This window comes from Canis lupus, chromosome 25 (genome assembly GCF_003254725.2).
Source record: "Canis lupus dingo isolate Sandy chromosome 25, ASM325472v2, whole genome shotgun sequence".
NCBI classification, from domain to species: domain Eukaryota; kingdom Metazoa; phylum Chordata; class Mammalia; order Carnivora; family Canidae; genus Canis; species Canis lupus.
Genome location: NC_064267.1, coordinates 30,058,540 through 30,078,415, shown reverse-complemented (window position 1 = coordinate 30,078,415; position 19,876 = coordinate 30,058,540). Strand labels below are relative to the sequence as shown.

The 19,876-nt window shown below is 52.2% G+C and overlaps 1 protein-coding gene across 2 annotated transcripts in view; it reads left to right on the top strand.

The window, feature by feature from the left end:
* The first annotated feature begins 607 nt into the window (after positions 1 to 607).
* LOC112670206 (L-gulonolactone oxidase) overlaps positions 608 to 19,876 on the top strand; it is a 31,801-nt gene continuing 12,532 nt past the window's right edge. Inside the window, exons 1-6 of one of the 2 annotated variants that reach the window (XM_035720556.2) lie at positions 608 to 809; positions 1,658 to 1,759; positions 4,176 to 4,301; positions 6,257 to 6,351; positions 10,202 to 10,292; positions 13,519 to 13,704. In XM_035720556.2, coding sequence (XP_035576449.1) covers positions 807 to 809; positions 1,658 to 1,759; positions 4,176 to 4,301; positions 6,257 to 6,351; positions 10,202 to 10,292; positions 13,519 to 13,704 — 603 coding nt within the window. In that variant the 5' untranslated portion in view covers positions 608 to 806. The remainder of the gene's footprint in view (positions 810 to 1,657; positions 1,760 to 4,175; positions 4,302 to 6,256; positions 6,352 to 10,201; positions 10,293 to 13,518; positions 13,705 to 19,876) is intronic. The other variant, XM_035720553.2, reaches the window with a different exon arrangement.

Below are 19,876 nucleotides of genomic sequence, written 5' to 3'. Positions count from 1 at the left end.
TGCTCCTCATCCAGCAGCTCTAACCTTTCGATGGACCCAGAGAATTAGGCAAATGTGCCCCCAACACTATCGAGGAGGAAAACGAGGCCCTCAAGTGTTATCAGGCAAAAAGTATAGATAAGGAACCAGCTCTGTCTGCCCTAAAGCCTAGGGAAGGGAAGGCCGCTGCTAGAAGACTCTGCCTGGGCTGAGTGTCCCTTTTCTCCCCTCCCCCAACCCCCCACCCCCCACCCATGTCCTGTCTCCTAGAGTGATGGCTGGCTTCCTGTACCCATCCCCCAAGTCTGACAAGTGGGCTAACTAGCACAGGTGCAGATTCCATTCCATGTGGCGTGCCACGTGTGCCCTCCTGCAAGCAGGCACCAAGGGAGGCCCTACGTTAAGACCCCCACAAGCCCCCCACATCATAGCCTCCCCTGACCTATGGAATCAAGGACCCAGTTCTGAAGCAGCGGGGTGTTGGGGTTGGGGTCAGAGTGCAAGACACTTCCGGAACAGAGCCGCTACCTCTTAAACTCTGCTCTTCCACCTTCTGCCTGAGAAGGCCCCCGAGGCAGGGGGCAGGCCTGAGCTGCTGTTTGTATGGGTGGAGCTTGTCGCAACACTGTTTACCCACCTTTGCCAGGGCCCAAAGCCCCTCGGGGTATGCGGTACATCAGAGTCAGCCCTGAGCAGAGGGAGGTCACTGTGCTCCCGTGCTGTGTGCTCCGGGCCCTCGCTCCACCTCGTCCCTGCAGCCCGCTGCCCAGTGCTCTGTCCCTGAGGAAGCCACAGTCAGCCAAGGCCACCGACCCACCCCTGGAGCCATGGTAGGCTAACGCCGCACAGCCCGGCAGGCTGCGTCCAGGTTGCGCCCATGAACCAGGCAGGGGAGGACAAAATTAAGTCAGGTCTGGGACTGCGGGGGGGAGGCCACGGGGACCCTCTTGAATTGGACTTGAGGCTTTAGGGGTGGCACTGGGGTGTTGGGGAAAGCTTGGGAGGTGAAAGTCCGGGTTGGACTCCGGTGTCTTCACTTGATTGCTGTGTGTGCTTGGGGAAGTTACTTCACCTCTCTGAGCTTTGCTTTCTGCTCCTGAAAAGGGCAATAATGTTACCGCTTTCTCGGCATTATTATAAGGTCTAAATAAGGTGTGATATATAGAGGATCTCAGTACAGTGCTCGATACACAGGCTTCTCCCTGGGGCTCCCTGCTTGGGCTTCGAGGCCGGGACGGCTGCCGTGGAGTCTCCCAGACCTGGCCCTCCCTGGCAGGAGGAGCCTGGTGGGAGAGGTGAGAGCCAGCTCCAAGGCCTCTGGGCCACCAGGCCAGCTCAGGCCACCCCTTCCCCAGTCACCCCCCAAGAGGTGCCCCAGACAGAGCAGGGTCCAGGCGCCCTGAGGCCTGCCCTCTCAGCCTCCGCCCCCGACCCCGTCCCTTCTACTAAGAAGGGACACACGGTTTCCCGTGCCATCCGCCCCCGTGGCCGCGAGGGGTCCAGGGAGACAAGCCCTGCACGTAGCTGCTCAGCTTCAGAGCCGCCGACGCGTTCCACCTCCCCCCGGGCCCTGAGCGGTGACCGTGACCGGGCGAGCAGCCTGGCTCCGCGCCCTGGCCGCAGCCTCCCAGCCCACGGCGGCCTCAGCCCTGGCCACCCGGCTCTTCGCCCCTCGCAGGTCCACGGGTACAAAGGAGTCAAGTTCCAGAACTGGGCCAGGACCTATGGCTGCTGCCCAGAAATGTACTTCCAGCCCACGTCCGTGGAGGAGGTCAGAGAGGTGAGTGTCCCTCCAGGGCAGGGAGCGGGGACTTGCTGGGCTAGGAACCCCCCCACCCCACAAAACGCACCCCCTTCCCAGGATCGCTGGCCAGGGGAGAGCCCCACGAAGGCGGCTGCGCTCCGGGCTCCTGGCCCCCACCTCCCCTGCTGCAGCTCCGGGTTACAACCCACTGTGCCACCAATGACCGCCAGCCTTTCACTTGCAGCTCAGGCCTCTGCTCGGGGCGCAGAGCTGCCGGCGACTGCCTCCTTGGGGGTCTCGGGCATCACAGACCGACACCCCCCAAACTCCATTCCCAGTGTTCCGGGGCTCTTTGGTTTCTGACTTCAACGTCTTTCTATCCCTGTCTCTGCATCGGGCACCTGGTCACTCAAACTGGAAGCCAGGAAGCGGTCGCTGTCTTTTCTCTACCCCCTTTTTAAAAAAAAGATTTTATTTATTTATTCATGAGACACAGAGAGAGAGAGAGAGGCAGAGACAGAGGCAGAGGGAGAAGCAGGCTCCATGCGGGGAGCCCAATGCGGGACTCGATCCCAGGACCCTGGGGTCACGCCCTGAGCCAAAGGCAGACGTTCAACCTCTGAGCCACCCAGGTGTCCCTCTTTTCTTTACTCTTATCTAACATCAGCAAGCCTGGCCCCAGAAGTTTCCAGAATCCATCTCTTTCTCTTCAGCACGGCTGCCACTTTCCATGCCCAGTCCATCTCTTCCTCACCCACCATGACCTGCGGTGGCCTTGTCCTGGGTCTCCCTGATTCAATTTTTACTTCCTTGGAATGAAATTTCCTCATCAGTAAAAGTAGTCGTCTTAAAATATAAGTTGAGTTGGGCTACTCTCCTGCTTAAAGCCCTTTAGAGGCTCCCTATTGTTTGTGGAATAAAACCCTAGCTTGACTCCCAATGCCATGTTTCACCTGGCTTTGGTTCACCCTTGGTGCATTAGGCAAATCAAACCTTTTCCTACCTCAGGGCCTTTGCACTTGCTATTCCCACCGCCAGGAATGCCTGTACCTTCACTTTTCACAGGACTAACTCCTTGTCATCCTTCCAGTCTCAGGGTAAAGATGAGCTCCTCAGTGGATTCCCAGACCACCTCATCTGCAGTATGGCCCAGTGTTCTCTGTCTCCGCTCCTTGTTTGTTTCCTTATTGCAAATTTATAATCACCTACAATTATTCTGTTTCACAGCTGAGTAAACTGAGGCTAATAGAGGCTTTGTAATCTCCCACATTAATAAGGATCAGAGCCAGGATTCATACAGGGATTGTCTGATTCAAAGCTGGGGCCCAGGAGAATGAATAAGAGCTCCACTTACGGGGAACCCCACTGCCAACAAGGGGGAAGTGAGGAGCATGCCTGGGGAGTCAGCAGAGGGATCAGGGGTGGGTACAGACATGCCTGGAGGGGATGAGTGGACCGAGGGCAGAAGAGGAAGGTTGGGAGGGTGGGATCAGAGGGCCTTGAATGCCGAGGTAACTGGCTTCCTTCTGAGCTGAGGGAAAAGCTGGAGGTATGCCGATAGGGCCGTATGTCAAGGCCGTTCCTAAGCTGTGTTGACCTACACAACTGAATTCCTAGCAGGCTGAGGCCACCTGCAGGCTGACATTTCCCTGGAGGGCTAGCAGGGTCCTAAATCTAGGTTGTGTGGTCAAGGGGGCTCATGCAAGATGGTGTTAAACAGACTTCATTGTTTTAGAGCCTATAGTGTGGAACGTGCCACAGGCACGGTGGGTAGAGAAAGGAGCTAGTGAAGACGAGCCCTTCCCCATCTCACTTCCTCATCGAACCCCTTGTGGTACCTATTGTACGACGAGTGTTCCGTGGACCAGATGTGAGGTTTTTGAGCAGGGACATGCAGGTGAAAGGGAATCCGTTCATTTAAGTGAGACCATGTGTTTATGTATTCATTCAGTGATCACTAGAGACTCGTGGGGCTGGGGCTGGGGTAGACACAGGTACCAAGTCAAATTAAGCCACTGTCACCCCCAGGAGCCTTCATTCCAACTTGGGAGGCAGCTGAGCCTGGGTAGGCCAAGAGGAGGAGTTGGAACCTTATTCTGAAGGCACTGGGGTGCCCTTGAAAGCTTTCGTGTTGGGGAAGAGAGTGATCAGATGTGCCCATAGAAGAGCCTCCAGCTGAGGTGGGGAGAGCACACAGGAACCCCCCATCCACCCAGGATGATTCCTTGGTTCTCCATCCTGTTCACCTTCCGGCCCTGCACTCCAGCTCTCTTTCCCAGAGTGGACTGCACAGCAGCCTCCAGCCAGCCCGGGGCCTTGGAAGCCTGGTGGGTGTTGGGGGGGTGGGGGCGCAAAGCCTGGGCGGCCCACCCCCCTGCAGGTCCTGCAAGGTCTCTGGCCACCTCACCAAGACACCCCCGAGCTGGGCCTGACGCTGGCTTTACCTTGGCAGGTGCTGGCCCTGGCCAGGCAGCAGAACAAGCGGGTGAAGGTGGTGGGCGGTGGCCACTCACCCTCCGACATCGCCTGCACAGATGGCTTCATGATCCACATGGGCAAGATGAACCGGGTTCTCCAGGTACTCAGAGCCTCGGCTCCCCCCACCTCTGCTATTCTTAGGCCCAGCAACCTCAGCCTCTATCCCAGACCCCAGGGGCCTTAATTTTTGCCCTCAGGCCTGATCCCCTCCCTGTCCCTGAGTCCAAAGTGACAGCCCCCAACCGCACCCCCCACCCTGTTTCTGACCCGCTCATGATCACCCCTTCACAGAGCCCTGGGCCTGCCCACGCTTCTGGGCAGGTGTGTGTACCTCCTTGTGGCCACTGAGAGGATGGGCCTCCTCTCTACTCCCGAACAAGAATGGCAGGTCAGCCCCTCAAAGATGGACTCACAATCACAAATCCAGGAGGACTTACACTTCACTGGTTTTACATAAGGGGGGACAGGATCAGAGAGGATGAGTGCCTTGCCTAGGGTTACACGGCCGATCAGTAGCAGAGCTGGGCACCATCGCAGGAATCTGACCCCAGCCCTGTCCATGCAATTCAGCCCATGCTCGGTGAGTGCCCCCCGCAGGCACCGGCCAGGGAGCAGAGGCCAGACAGGTGCCCGCACATTAGGAAGACTCCTCACCCGACAGGGCCAGCTCCTTTGAGCTCTAGTTTTGCCAAATAACCTCCTGTCCACCCAGCCCTGCTAGCAGAGGTTCTGGGGTTCTTCTCTCTATTATTTCCTTCTTTGCTCAGGCTGACAGTCTCCATTGTGTAGAAAATGCTCTGGTCAAGATATCAAGTCACAGCAGTAATGAGCTCTGATTGCTAATTAGTGAGGATTGGGCTCCAACAGTCTCCTTCCTGTGAAAGGAGAGAATCTGCTCCTACCTCCCTGCGCTGCCGGGGATCTTCTAGTGCCTCTTCTCACACAGGGCAGGAACCTCCTGTCCTCTTCCAGTCCTCAGTCTTTGCCTCAGACCTCCCCGGGGGAGAATAAGTGGGGAATCTGGACTCCCATCTAGCAAAATCAAGCCCCTATAGGATTAGATCCTTGTCAGTTGGTGACTTTGTGCGGCTCTGGGAATCCCACCTTCCTGGTCTAGGCAGGGTGGGGTTTGGGGAGAGTGCAGTTGGGGCGGAACCCCTTCTCTTCCCTGCTCCTCATCTCCCTCTCTTGTGAGAAGAAGGGGTTACAGAGAATACCCTAGCCCCCAACCCCTTATCTGTGGTTTTGCTCTGGGGGTCAACCACCATCAGAAAGCAAATGATCCTCTTTCTGACATTATCAGATGGTCAACAGCCTAATCCTATGTCACAACTCCTAAGTCCTTCACCTCACTTCATCTCATCACGTAGGCATTTTATCATCCCACATCCTTATGAGACGAAAAGAGGCTGAGCACAGTACAGTAAGAAATCTTAAGAGAGAGTTCATGTAACTTTTGTGACAGTATATTGGTTTTTTTTTTTTTTTTGTTTTGTTTCTAAAGATTTTATTTATTTATTCATGAGAGAGAGAGAGAGAGAGGCAGAGACACAGGCAGAGGGAGAAGCAGGCCCCATGCAGGGAGCCTGATGTAGGACTCAATCTCGGGACTCCAGGATTGTGCCCTGAGCCGAAGGCAGGCGCTAAACTGCTGAGCCACCCAGGGATCCCCTGTGACAGTATATTGTTATAATTGTTCTAGTTTATTTTTAGTTAGGGTTGTTACTTTCTGTGCATAATATCTAAACTTTATCATAGGTATGTGTAATAGGAAAAAACCATAGTATATATAAAGTTCAGTGTTATCTGTGGTTTCAGGCATCCACTGGGGCAGTCTTGGAATGTATCCCCTGTAGATAAGGGGGGACGGCTGTATTCCCAGAACTCCAGCAGATCCAGGGCCTGCCCACACCCTCTTCAGCTGCCTGCAGCAAGTGGTGGCTTGAGCTGATCACAGGCTGGGACAGACAGGTTCATATTCGTGGCAGTATGACTGTTGGGTGGGGACTGGGTTATAGCCTCCCCACCACCACCACCTGTGCTGGTCTCTTGCAGGTGGACACAGAGAAGAAGCAGGTGACTGTGGAGGCCGGCATCCTCCTGGCTGACCTGCACCCACAGCTGGGCAAGCACAGCCTGGCCTTGTCCAAGTAAGAACCACCTCTCCCTTTCCTGGGGGACTAACACTGCTCACTACCCTCTCCTGGCCTCGGCTGGACACTCAAGGATCTGATGGGAGACAGAGAAATGCTTCCCAGGGTACACCCCCTCCCTTTCTCTGGACCCTTGTTCTTCCCCCATGGAGTACTTGTCTCTCTGTCCCCCACGAGTTCAGGGACTATTGTGTGATAATAGAAAGAAATAGGCCAGAGATGGGTCAAGTCTTTAGTACCAGTCTTGTAAAGGGGCAGGAAAACAATGGTTAAATTTTTCTTAAAACTTGCAATAAACAACTGCACAGACCCAGACAGAAGGGTCTGCAGAATAAGCACGGTGGGACGGAAGAGCATGCTGATTGAGCTGCAGGACTTGCTGGTATCCTATCTCTGTCTGTATTCATCTCTCTATCCAAACGTGGTGTCAGGGACTGCTCAGTTTAATATCAGAGGATTTCCATCGAAACAGGTGTCAAATACAGCCAAAGGATTGAATGTCTAACTGTAGAATATCAACCATTGGAAAAAGATGTGACAGGTGTTTTGGATATTGGACTTGGATATCTCTTTGCAGCTGGAAACTGCACCCATGGAAGCCTGTGGTTTGTTTTCAAGTGTGGGGGGTCCATTTGCCTTAGCTCTCTTACCACAGGCCCTGGGGCAGTGCTACACATTTTCACTCTGGAAACCTATCCTATCCTGTTCCTGCTTCTCCAAAGATCATGGCAACTCCAACATTTGTGAGGAGACTACCATGTGTAGGCCCTCAAGAGGCAGGGATGAATAAAACCCCAAGGAGCACCTTGCAAGGAGCAGACTAACACACAAAATGATAAGCATAATAAAGGACGCTAGGTTCAATGTCAGAGAAGTGTTCAGGGCCCTTTGGGGCTCTCAGGGGGCCCCAGGTTCAGCCCTGGCAGACAGGGGGACGAGTGCGAGGATAGGAATCAGGGAGCCTGCAGGAGGGGCCCCTGGATTGAGTCCTAAAGATGACCAGGCATAAACCAGAGAACAAGAGGAGAGAAGGGATTCAGGCAGAGGGAACAGCATGAGTGAAAGGCCAGGAGGGGGAGAGCGTGCCAGGCATACAGGGGCCTGTGAGCAGATAGTGGGACAGAACCTGTGGCCAATGATGACAGGAAGAGACATGTCCTATTGACTATGGGCATCAGCTTCTGGACTCTGAAGCATCTCTGTGCCCCGTTCATGGTGCGTCTCCGTCCCCAGCCTGGGGACCCAGTCCTCAAGTGGCTGTCTGCACCGGGCCCTTCTGCCACTCAGAGGGAGTTAGGGTGTCCTATCCTGTGTATCGGCGGAGGGGAGCCTGGGTGGACAGCTCCGAGGATGCTGTGGGCACTCCAGGGGTACCTGCGGCTGGGGGGGCTGAAGAGGCAAGACCAGAGCTGAGGCAGGCCGCATGCTGGGTGCTTGACAGGTGAGGGATATAAGCCTGTTTACAGATGAGGAAACCGGGGTCTGAGGCAAAGTGGCTTACCAAGGCCACACAGCTGGAAAGTTCTGGAACACTCCACCACATGGTGAACCAGAGGAGGCCGGACAGCAGCATGGTGTAGACCCCAGCTCCAGAGGCAGATGGCCGAGGTGCAAATCTTGCTGCTTCGACCTCATTCCCACTGTTCGCCCAGTTCCTTGGCCCGTCTGGGCCTCAGGCCTAGAAGACGGGTCTGAGAGCAGGGGTTCGGAGGCCTGGACGAGTTAAAGCCGCCCCACATGACTGCTCAGTCAGCGTCCGCTCGCGCTTACCTTCTGGCTCCGCCGGCGCCTGCCTCACAGGTTCCAAGGTGACCTTTCCCCTGGGCGGGCTGTCTCCGGCCTCTCAGGGCCCAGGCTAAGCCTCCCTTCCTTGACCCTTCTCCCCCAGGGCCTCGCTTTAATCCAGTTTATTCCTTTTCACGAGGTGCTGGCAAGCCTGTTTCCTGTAGTGGCCTGGTAAAGTTCCTGGAGACGAGGAGACACCCTGCAATCCCATTAACCACCCCCTCTGTGGGCACTGAGCTCCTTCCCAGGTTTCCACTATTCCTACGTCATGACGTGATGAACAGCTCCGTGCTATACGCCTTTCCACATGCTGGAGGATTTCCCTAGGGCAGGATTCCATGATCCTCTTAACATTCTGGTATTTTCGGGGCACCTGGGTGGGTCAGTCGGTCAGGTGTCTGCCTTCAGCTCAGGACATGATGCCAGGGACCTGGGATTGAGCCCCGCGTTGTTGGGCTCCAAGCTCAGTGGGGAGTCTGCTTCTCCCTCCACCGCTCCCCTAACTCGTGCTCTCTCTCTCTCTCTCTCTCCCCTTCTCTCAAATAAATAAATAGTCTTTATTTTAAAAAAAAAAAAAAAACCATCCTGGTATTTTCCCAAGTAACCCAGCAAATGTGGACAAAGAGACAAGACTAGACACAAAGGCAGTAGTGGGGGCGAGTAAGGGGAGGCTGGAGAGGCTTGGGTTTTTTCATCCTCTTCCTCTTGCCAGGACAGCCTCCGGGTCTCACCACCTCCCTAGGAAGGTCTGAGGCTAGACTGACTTTCTTTCTTTCTTTCTTTTCTTTCCTTTTCTTTTCTTTTCTTTTCTTTTCTTTCTTTCTTTCTTTCTTTCTTTCTTTCTTTCTTTCTTTCTTTCTTTCTTTTTTAAAGACTTTATTTATTCATGAGAGACACAGAGAGAGGCAGAGACAGAGGCAGAGGGAGAAGCAGGCTCCGTGTGGGGAGCCTGACGCAAGACTCTATCCCCAAACCCTGGGATCACGACCTGAGCCAAAGGCAGATGCTCAACCACCGAGCCACCCAGGGCCCCTGAAGCTAGACTTTCTAATCACTGTCTTAACCACGGGGCTCCTGCAGCGACTTTGGGAGCCAGGCCCCGCCTGCCGCAGGGGTCCTTGCTCTGTGCTGGGAGCCAGGGGCTGCGAGGTGGTGGGCACACCGCCTCACCTGCTGAGCCCACCTCTCATGTGGGCTGAACTATTGTGAAGATATTGGGCAGCACATAATGCTCCCACCCCTTGGCACCGGGGAGGCCTTGAGTAAACATCCCTTTCCTTCTCCTTTAAGCCAGGCCTGAGATGTCTCAGAGGATGATCCTAAGAAGTAAGACTTCTGAACACCCTCTCCCTTGACCCTGAGATCCGGGCACACGTCTCTAACTCCTGCCCCAGAGCACAGGTCTCCAAGGCTCCCCTTCAGGACCCTGGTCCTCCTGTGCGCACGCAGTGCTGTTAGCATTCCTCCCAGGGCCCAGGACTCTGGGCTGAGAGATGTGGGCTTATCCTGGGGGCCTTGAGGAGCCCCTGACCGTTTCTGAGCACGGGGATGACACAGCCGCCTCCCCCTTTGCTGACAGCTCAGGGAAGCTCCAGCCTTCTCGTACCTTCCTGGGACAGCTGTGTGAGCCGTTTGAACCAGGTCACTCCCTCAGGGACTTTGTGGGCCTTGACAGGCTGCGTTGAGAGAGGTGTTAGCAGGAGCATTTGGGCGTTTGGTTGGTGGAGAAGGCATTGTTGGCAGGTGGAGGGCAAAGGAAAGGCATGTTCTATGCAGCAGAAACCCCAAAGTCAGCAGGCAGCCCCCCTCAGACTCGAACCATGCCCCCTACCTGCTTACCGACAGGCCACCGAGATGGGGAGGCTGAGGCTCAGAGAAGGGAAGGGCCACCAAGTCAGACAAGCTAAGTCATGGTACATTCGGGGCCAGAACCTGGGCAAGAGATGAATCTACTCTTCTGCTCCGAGGGGCTTCGTACTGCAACTGCAGGGGGTACGGGGTATGGTCCCAGGGAAGCCTAACGGGTCCCTGTGTTCCTCTCCCTCCCTCCTGTTGAGCCCAGCCTGGGAGCTGTGTCAGACGTGACTGCGGGGGGCGTCATCGGGTCCGGAACCCATAACACAGGGATCAAACACGGCATCCTGGCCACCCAGGTGAGTTTCGGCACCCCCTTCGCCGCTCCACTGACTGGCCGGAGTGGGGGGGTTGGGATGGACACCTCTTCACGGAAGCTCCTGGGAAATCAGGGGCTCCGTGGGCAGTGTCGGCTCAGCTCCACACAGGCCTCAAAGGCACCCCAGGCCCCTCTCCGACAGACACTTGGCAGGTGCCCTCCAGACACACTATCTCCACTAAACCTCATTCATCTCCAACAGACACAAGTGTGAAGGAGCCATTGTGCATGTTGAGGCATCCCTGCCTCCCAGGAGCCTCCTGGCCACCCTGTGGAAAAGGGCAAGCAGGCCAAGAGTTTCCATCCCCATTAAAAGTTCTGAGCCAGGAGCCGGACAGTGCAGGACAGGAGGTCTTTCCGGGTTAGCAAGTAGGGGAGGAGCCAGGACAGGAGCCGGGGCCTGGGAGGGCGTCCATCTGCACCTGACCATAACACTGAAAAGCATTTCTTAAATTTTATGAGAGTCCATTTTGGGGAACTGGTTATGAACACAGATTCTGGACTCAGATCTGGGTTCAAGACCTGGCATGTACGAGGCATGCGCCAGTAGGCAGGCTATTTAGCTCCTCAGGACCTCCCTGTTTTCATCTGTAACTTGGAGAGAATAATCCTCAACCCAGGAGGAGTAAATTGAGATAATAAATGTTAAATACGTGGCCGAGCCAAGGACAGTTCATGATTTCTGTGTCAGGAGCCGTCCTTCGGAGGGTACACCTCTTTTTACCTTTCAATATCTGGAGGGGCTTCCTAACAGGCCTGGCTGTGCTGCATGAAGCAGGGTGCTGGCCTGCACATGGGGAGGCTGGCTGCTCGGCGGCAGGGACGGAAGAGATCCCTGTGCGTGGGGGGCACTGCACAGTTCACCTCGTGTCCTCACCTGCAGGGCCTCATCTGTACTCTGGGCCGTGGGGCCTCTGGCCACTGGAGCTAAGCACTGGGGCTTGGGTTTTGCATCCCGGCTCTAGCAGTATTGTCTGTGTGACCTGGGCCAAGTCTCTACCTCTGGCTACCTCAGTTTGCTCACCTGGAAAATGGGGATGGTCAGAACAGCAATACATCTGGGGTGTTAGAAGAGCGGACAGTTAGTGCTCAATAAACACTCGTGATGGGTTTTGCATGTAAGACAGGAGCTTGCAAAAATAAAAATAAAAATAAAAAATAAAATAAAATAAAATAAAATAAAATAAAATAAAATAAAAACAGGAGCTTGCAGCCTATGCTGTAAATGAAATTTCAGGATTGCTGAGGATGGGATCACACGGATCACTTGAGTGTCCCCCAGTCTACCCAGCTGTATGGCTGTCTCCTGAGGTGGACAGACACCCCAGCAAGCATTGTCTGAATGTGACTTCTGGGGACTGGGTCCCCTGTGCTCCAGTCTCAGAGCAGCTCTGAGATCAAAAGAAAATGGCCCAAAAGCAATTTCTAAGAGACTTTTTTTGTTTGTTTGTTTTGTTTTGTTTTCTCGACCACCAAGAGGGAAACCTAATTCCCCTTGTCCTTAAAACTTCACTTTGCTTTCTCATCAGCATGGTGCACAGCCTCTGGTTTCTTATCCTTCTCCCCTCCCTCTTTCTATCGCGAAAACCCCACAGAATTCTCCAGGCAGGCAAGGGGCAACCCGAGGGCAGGGAGTGAGCCAGGAAAGGGGATACCAAAAAAAAAGGGGGGGATACCATCCTAGGGCACCCATGCTAATCATGCTCAACCGCTTCCACAGGTAAGAACGGTGGCTGCAAAGCATGCTGGGTTTTGTGGGACCCGGTTCCCAGCTACTCAGAGCCCTTTGTGGACGCTCCATGACCCCCTCAAAGCTGGGTTCACTGCCCAAGGAGCCCAGGTGATAACTGGGAGTGACGGGTAACACAACAGCCACCCCCCAAGATTAGGCCACAGTCCTGAGAGACTTTCCAGGGCTGACGGGTGTTTCTGAAAAATGTTCAGCAGAGTGTGGAATAATTCTGAGTGGCCACAAATCAAACTATGCATGAGATTTACTGACCCCTTTTCTTAGGAAGCTCAGCTGAGCCCCTGGAAAGGAGTGGGAAAGCCCCACTGTTTTATTTTAGATATTATGCCAATGGCAGGGAGCAAGGAAGGGGACAGTTGACATCTTCGGTGCCCACTGTACACCAGACCCTTAGCTGGATACTTCACACACTGTCTCTGAGATAGTTATTGTCCTCGTTTTACAGATGGGAAAACAGAGAGGTTGGATAACATGCCCACGGTCACACAGCTAGTAAAGCAGTGCCTACCTTTATTTGTTGCTGGATCCTGCTGAGGGATTTCACCGGCCAATTCTCACTCACAGCCCTGGATCTTAGACAAAATCTGGTTTTTAATAAAAATCATTCCGATGTCCTCACTCCTACAGATGGCCATCGTGCCCCATTTCTGCCAATTTCTCCCGTCTGGTCTTGGTCACTGTTAATCAGAATTAGTTCAGCTTTCTCTGTTCTCTCACCCTGAGCACCCAGCCTCCAACTACACATGTCAAAAGCAATTTCTATCCGAATTAGCAGGTAGTGGAGTGTGGAGAAGTACTTAAACGGGCGATAAAAGAGGATTCCTCTGGAAATGGGGGCCAAGGGTAAGAGACTAGAGTTAATCGTCTGTTTCCAGCTGAGTGTCCCACCTCTTACATAAATCCAGGTTTCTAATTAGGTGTGGCCAAGCAGGAGAATCTAGTTCCTGAGACAAGTGAGTCTCTAAAAGAAAGCATGGACTTAGCTTGCTCCCAAGAGGAGCAGCCAGCAGGGAGAGACTGCAGGGGACCCCGGCCCCTGGGCTGTGCTGGGACGGTGGGGACAGCCCTAGCTCAGATGCACGCACATCTTCCCTTCACCTTCGAAAGATAACTTTAAGCAACACCCACAGCTCTTTGGAGCCCTGTCTCATCTTCAGTGTCCTCTGGGCAGAGGGGAGCCTCGCTGCATCCTGACAGTGAAGTCAACTAATGAGCAAGATAGTGGTGGGAGGACTAGCCTCTGGGATCCCATGGACTGCTTGTAAGGGATGGCCCCCTCACTGCTGAGGGCTGATGCTGCCCAGATGGAGCCTTCCTTTCCCCGTTGCCCTGTGGCCAGGGCATAGGTGCTACCTGGCCTCACTTCCAAAGACAAACAGGGCAGGGAGGGCCTCACCTGGAGTCTACAGGACATGCCCACCAGGGTTCTGAAGTGTGACTCTTCTCCCACTACTAGGTGGTGGCACTGACCCTGCTGACGGCTGATGGGACCATTCTTGAGTGCTCTGAGTCTAGCAACGCAGACGTGTTCCAGGCCGCGCGGGTGCACCTGGGCTGCCTTGGAGTGGTCCTCACCGTCACTCTGCAGTGTGTGCCCCAGTTCCACCTGCAGGAGATCTCCTTCCCCTCGACCCTGGAAGAGGTACTGGTTTCTTGCTCACCACCACTCAACTTCAGAAGACAAATGCAGGATAGTGACAAGTAGACCATGCTCTACTGATGGCCCCTGGTGGCTCTTCAGGCTCCCCGAATAGGGGAGTGGGCTGACCTCTCTAGCACTTCCTTCCTTGGCCCAAGGATACTGTGGCCAGGTCCCTTTCTGAGCAGGGCAGTGAAGCTCAGAGGAACTGCAAGGGGTTGGCAGAGGTATGGGCAAAGAGGGATGGTAGTAGGTAGAGACTTGTCCGGGGAGATATGGTGCTGGCACGAGCTGACTGCTCCTGGGAAGGCATTAACTCTCAACTGCACTGAGCCATAGAATGTGCCCAGAATTCCCTTTATAATGGCTTCTTCACAGCCAAGTGGGTAGGCTAACTCAGTCTGGCTGGCTGCCCAAGGTCTCATGCAAGGGATGTGGACCTAGATGATGGAGGGCAGAAAGGATGACTTCTGATTGGTAGCAATGTTTTGGGAATGAATGAAAAAAGCATGTTGGTTGGCTGGCTGGTTGAATGGATGAGTGGGTAGATGGATGGATGCACAGATAGATGCGTGGGCGGATGGATAATCAGATGCACAGATGGATGCATGGATGGATGGGTAACATGCAGCCCTCCTGAAATGCCTGGAAGGCAGGATTTATGCCTGGTAATCACTATGCTATGGGACTCAAATCTACGGTTCCAAGTTCCTTGGTCTTTGAGTTCCTCTGTGGTCACCTTATCCTTCAACATGAGTAGACCCTCTGCACAGTTAGAATAGTCAGTGATATAAACACTACTGACCCAACATGGTTAAGTTGGGATTGGTGATCAGATTGGCCTGGCCTTCTCTACTACTTCTAAGCTATGACCTTGAGCCCATTGTTTGACCCTGTTAATTAAACCCTAGTTTTCTCATCCAAAAAGAGAGTTAATAATATCTACCTTAAAGGATTGAATCTGAGGATTAAATCAGATAAATTAAACATATCAATTGTCTAGTTCAGTATTAAAATTTGCCCCCAATGGCACCTAGTCAGTGATAAAAGGAAAATATTGTTATTTAGAACCAGGTCTAAAATCCTTAGAGTTTTTAATGCAATGAAGTCACAAGGCAAAGGCCTTGAATCCAAAGGGCCCCCTACTCAGAGCATGGTGTCGGGTGGAAATTTATCCCAGAACTCCCAGTTGGTGGCAAGAAAGTGATTCCACACAGCTCTGAGGGATATAGCATGGATCCCTGGAGCACAAAAACTGAGTCTGATGGGTTGATAATTGAGAAGTAAACTGCCTGATGCCTTGGCCCAGGAAAGTAGGATGAGTTTGGGACAATGACATTTCATGGAATTGTTTGGCAGGGAAAAGGTGTGGCTAAGGAGTTCCATAAGGGTCTGGCCAGAGTCCCACATGACTCTGCTTAGAACCAGCCCAGACTCTGAGATCTTTGGGACCACCTAGGCCTGCCTCAACCAGCTACAACCTTCTAGACCAGTGCTAGAGGGAGGATCTAGATGCTTTGTTCACTCCTAGTAGGGTTCAGAAAGCATCCTACATTCTGTCCATCATCAGGCATGTTGATTTTGAGGCCTGCTTTGGGGTCAGCATTTGAGACTTATATAACTCTAGGGCTAACTCCTAAGGCCATCGAATAGCATTCTGAGCATCCACTGCAAAGATTGATTTTTTTTCTGTAGCCGTCATGCCTCTAGTATTCTCAGACTTATCCTTCTGTACTTCTTAGAGGGATGACTACTCCATCCTGGCCATTCAGCAAGGTGTGGCAGGGACCCCCACTGAGATGCCACCCATGCACTCTTCTCAGGCTTCAGTGGGAAGCCTTTCTTCTCAACAGATCCAGGGACAGACTACTTCTCTCCTCCTTGGCAGCTACCACCATCCATCCTCTGTACCCTCCAGGCTGTCTTGTCTCTGGACTGGCTGCAGAGAAGATAACAGATCCTCCAACTTCCCTCATCTCTGATGCTTCTGAGCCAAGCATTTCAGTCTTCTTCAGCCAAAGGATTTTTAACAGAAAGAGAATTACAGAAATGTGTGCAGGAGGAGGTTATAAGGATAGATCATCTCGGTTCCACTCTGAGATTAAATCATATATGCTGATGTGGCCAACGAAGGCATGTAGTCTTGAAGCTGGGGCTCCAGGACCAACAGACTAGCCAGCCTGCTCCAGGGCTTGACACTGAAGATGGCAGCCAATGCAGATGGTCTGGTCAGGAGCTAAAGAAATAGTTCATAACAACTGTCAAGTCCAAAGGGAGCCTTGGCAGAGAGCTTTGACCAAAGTCAGTTCTGGGAGGGAGATTTGGAAGGGAATGAGGTTGAGTGGGCATAGTCTGGAGAGGTATCCAAGGGGCTGAAATACATAGCCAAGTCCACTTTTTTTACGGCACAAGTGTAAGAGATATTTAAATGCAGAACCAATAGGACCTGACAGCTGAGTGTGGGGTGAGGGACTAGGAGGCGGGAGGCAGAAATGGTGCTACCGCAGAGGTGGAGAATCCAGGGGGCACAGCAGGTGTGGGGAGTGAGATAATAAGTTTGGGAACTCAGATTTGAGGTGCCTCAAGTGGAGGTATTGGAGGGCAGCTGGCTTTGCAGATTTGGAACTTAGGCAGGAGGCAGAGGCTGGAAATACAGATTGAGGGGTTGTATTAGTCTGCTCGGGCTGCAGTAACAAATAGCATGGACTGGATCAGGATTGGTCCCTTGTGAGGACTCTCATCTTGACTTATAGATGGCCATCTTCTTGCATGTCCTCACATGGTCTCCTGTCTATGCATATCTGTGTCCTAATCTTTTCTTATAAGCACACTAGTCATATTGGATTAGGGCTCACCCAATGACCTCATTTAACCTTAATTACCTCTTTAAAGTCTTTGTCTCCAAATATAATCTCATTCTGAGGTATAGGGGATTAGCACTTTGATATACAAATGTGTGATGGTTACAATTCAGCCCAAAAGAGGGGTCATCAGCCCCCTAGGTGATCATGAGGTAGGCAAGACCACCTAGAGAGAGTGGGTTTGAGTGACAAGGGAGTGTATAAGAAGATGGAAAGAGTGTCACGAAGGAGACCAAGGAGGATGGGTCAGAGAGGAATGAAGCCAATGAGGAGAGGCAAGGACAGAGTGGTCAAGAGTCCAATGCCATGGGGATTCAGCATATTGACTGGTCTGGTCATTGGGAGGCTGTAGCCTTGGTGAGGATGGTTTCAGCAGAGCATGGGGTAGGTTAAGGGATGGATGAACATCACCAACGGGGAAGGGAGATGGGCAGCACAGAACACTTTGAAGCAGAAAGGGGCTGTAATGTGCTTTATTGTTGAATCTGTTTTCCTGCCCCTCACATAAGTCAGCACTTATTAATTGTGAAGCTGAAGGTTTTGACCCAGAGATAAAAAGATTGCTTCTTAAAAAAAAAAAAAATAGATTGCTTCTTTTGCCAATAGGATTGGCTCCCAGATTCCTAGTAGGATATTGTAGCTGAGTCTCCTGATACCTGGTCCTCTTTCTACTCCTCCTCTGACCCAGCTGAGATTGACTAAGATTGATTACAGCCAAGTCCTGGTTCTAGTGGAGCCTGATCTCAGGCCATCCTATGGCTACCCTAACATACTGATGCATGCATGTACACACACACACACACACACACACACTCACACACACACACACACACACACAGAGGCTGGCCTCTGTGTCAGTCCAGAGCTCAAGGATTTTTTTGCCTCCAATTTACCTCAACAGGGAGACTTCTAACTTAGAAATGACATTCTTGAAAATTCTAAGCGACTCTAGGCAATCTGCTATGTTCTTCACAAAGCTTCCAACTTTCTTGATTTTGAAAGGCTGTGATGACACATGAGAAATAGCAGTTGCTATCTCCTCCCCTAAAAGACAAAGTAGACACCCACATGTACACACACACACACACACACACACACACACACAATTACACAACAATAAATACTCAACAGGATGTAATGAAAGGTCTCCAGGAAGGGAGGCAGGACCCCCTGAGGTCTGGCTGTGCAGCTACCCTGTTTGAATAGCGTACCCTGCTACCCTAAATGAGCAAAGCCCTCACATTTGGGGTCCCTAGTTTCTTTACCTTTTTAAAAGTAGGGTCAAAGTAGATGGCCCTTAAGGCCTTTCTCAGCCCCAACATTCCACAAGTCAGTGCAGCGCTTGGATGTGAAGCTCTCCTCTCACCTCCTTGCCACACCCTGGAGGCAAGGGTCATCTCTGACATTATTGTTTCTCTTCTTTGGAGCATCTGGTGAAGTGCTTGGGCCCTACCCCCAGAAGAGGCATGAGCCCAATGGAATACTCCCACTGCTCCCATAGATCCCAGCTCAACAGAAGAGGCAGCATGGAACAGGAGTCAGCAAGCCCTCTGTGGGTCTCTCCCTTTCTGTGAACTGCAGCTGCTAGTCCCCCAGTGCGACAGAGCCAGCCTGGCTCTCTAAGAGGCCCATCATCAGCTTCCATCAAACCCTGCCGACAGCCTTCCTCACAGTCGCAGGCCATAAACAAGGACTGCCACAGAGGGTTGGTTGTATTTGCAGCCCTGTGATTTATTCCAAGGGGTGTATGCAATAAATGGCCCAACATTCAATTTGCTTTTGCTCTTTCCACTCAAAGCAGCCTTTAAAGGGCACCTTCAAGAGGCTTTGAATCCTTAGGAGGAAGAGATAAGTGGATATAAAAGCCACACGACACAGACCTTCCTCCCCTCAAAGGAAACAAACCCATGGAAGAGGAGGAAGGATCAGAAAATCATTATTAGAGCAATTTCTCATCCTTGCTTGACCTGGGATATTTTCCCTCTAATCTAAAAGGAACAATAATTGGATGTAACCTTCAGGGGGCATAAAGTTTTTGAGAACCAACCGGAAGACGGTGCACCCTCCTGTTCATGCATTGGTGCTGACACCTGGTTTCTTGCCATTTAAGTTCCTGGCAAACTGTGCTACCCTAAGTGTTTGCCTCTATGTCTGGGCTGCTCCAGGATGGATGCAGTTCCCCAGCATCCTGTCCCCTTTGGACATGGGCTTGTTCCTGATGGCCAAACCCTCCAGGTTGGCTGGTCCTGAGCTACAGGAAGACAGGACAAAGGAGAATGACAGTTGCTTCTTGCACATAAAGGTGTGTTTGAAGAGCCAGCTACTCTACCATTTTTCCCTTATTTGTCCTTCCTTTAGTTTTCTTCTCTTTCCTGCCTTCCATTTAGCACGTGTTTATGAAATGTCTACCATGGATTTTCCAGCCTTGAACTTTGAAAGAGCCCAAGTAGACCTATCATGAGGGATGCGATGTAGAGGGAATATTTCTCCAAGTCAGACCCCCAGGTTTGAAGCTGGGTTTCTCCACTGACCCTGTATGAGTCTGGAGAAGCCTCCTCACTTCCCTGAGCTTGGATTCCTCACCTGTGTGGTAGGGATAAGAGCTCCACTGTCCCCATGGGATGTTGTTGGTGAACTGTCAGCCCCTGCTCTTCTTTATAGCCTCAGAGAGGAACCCCTAATGCCTCCTCCCTCTGACTTTACTCATAGAGAATATTACCTATTGACACCTGCTCTGTGGATAGATCCTAGCATCTAAGTCAATGCTGTACTTAACAGGCTAAGGGTGCTGGTCACTCTGTTTTGCTCATGAACACTGTCACCAATTCTTGAAATGTTCCCTCTCCTTTTTGCTGCTCAGTGATTAGTTTCTGGAGGGCAAGGGATTTTATCTAAGGCTTCTTGCTCCCCAGCATCCACAAAATATATGACAGTGCTCAATACAAGATAACTCAAGGTCAGTTGATCAGCAATTTATTAAAAATCCATCCTTTCTGGGATTTTCCCCTTCTCCTCCCACCCATGCTATGTGGTGGTCCATCTCAGATACAAGTCTGGGCTTCCCATTACTGATTCTCTTAAATACATTACAACATGATTTCTGAATGCTGCTCAAAGCTATATGAGGGATAACAGTCATTCCTTGGCCCCAGGGAAATTTCAATCAGTGTTTCTAGATGCAGGGAGGTAGGGCAGGGAAAGATGTCCAGTTTCATGGTGCTAAGAAAGGGGCAGCCTTCATGGCTTTTCTCACAAAGTCTCAGCATTTCAGACTCTTGGAGTTTGGTTGGTATGGAATCACAGCCAGTTAGAAA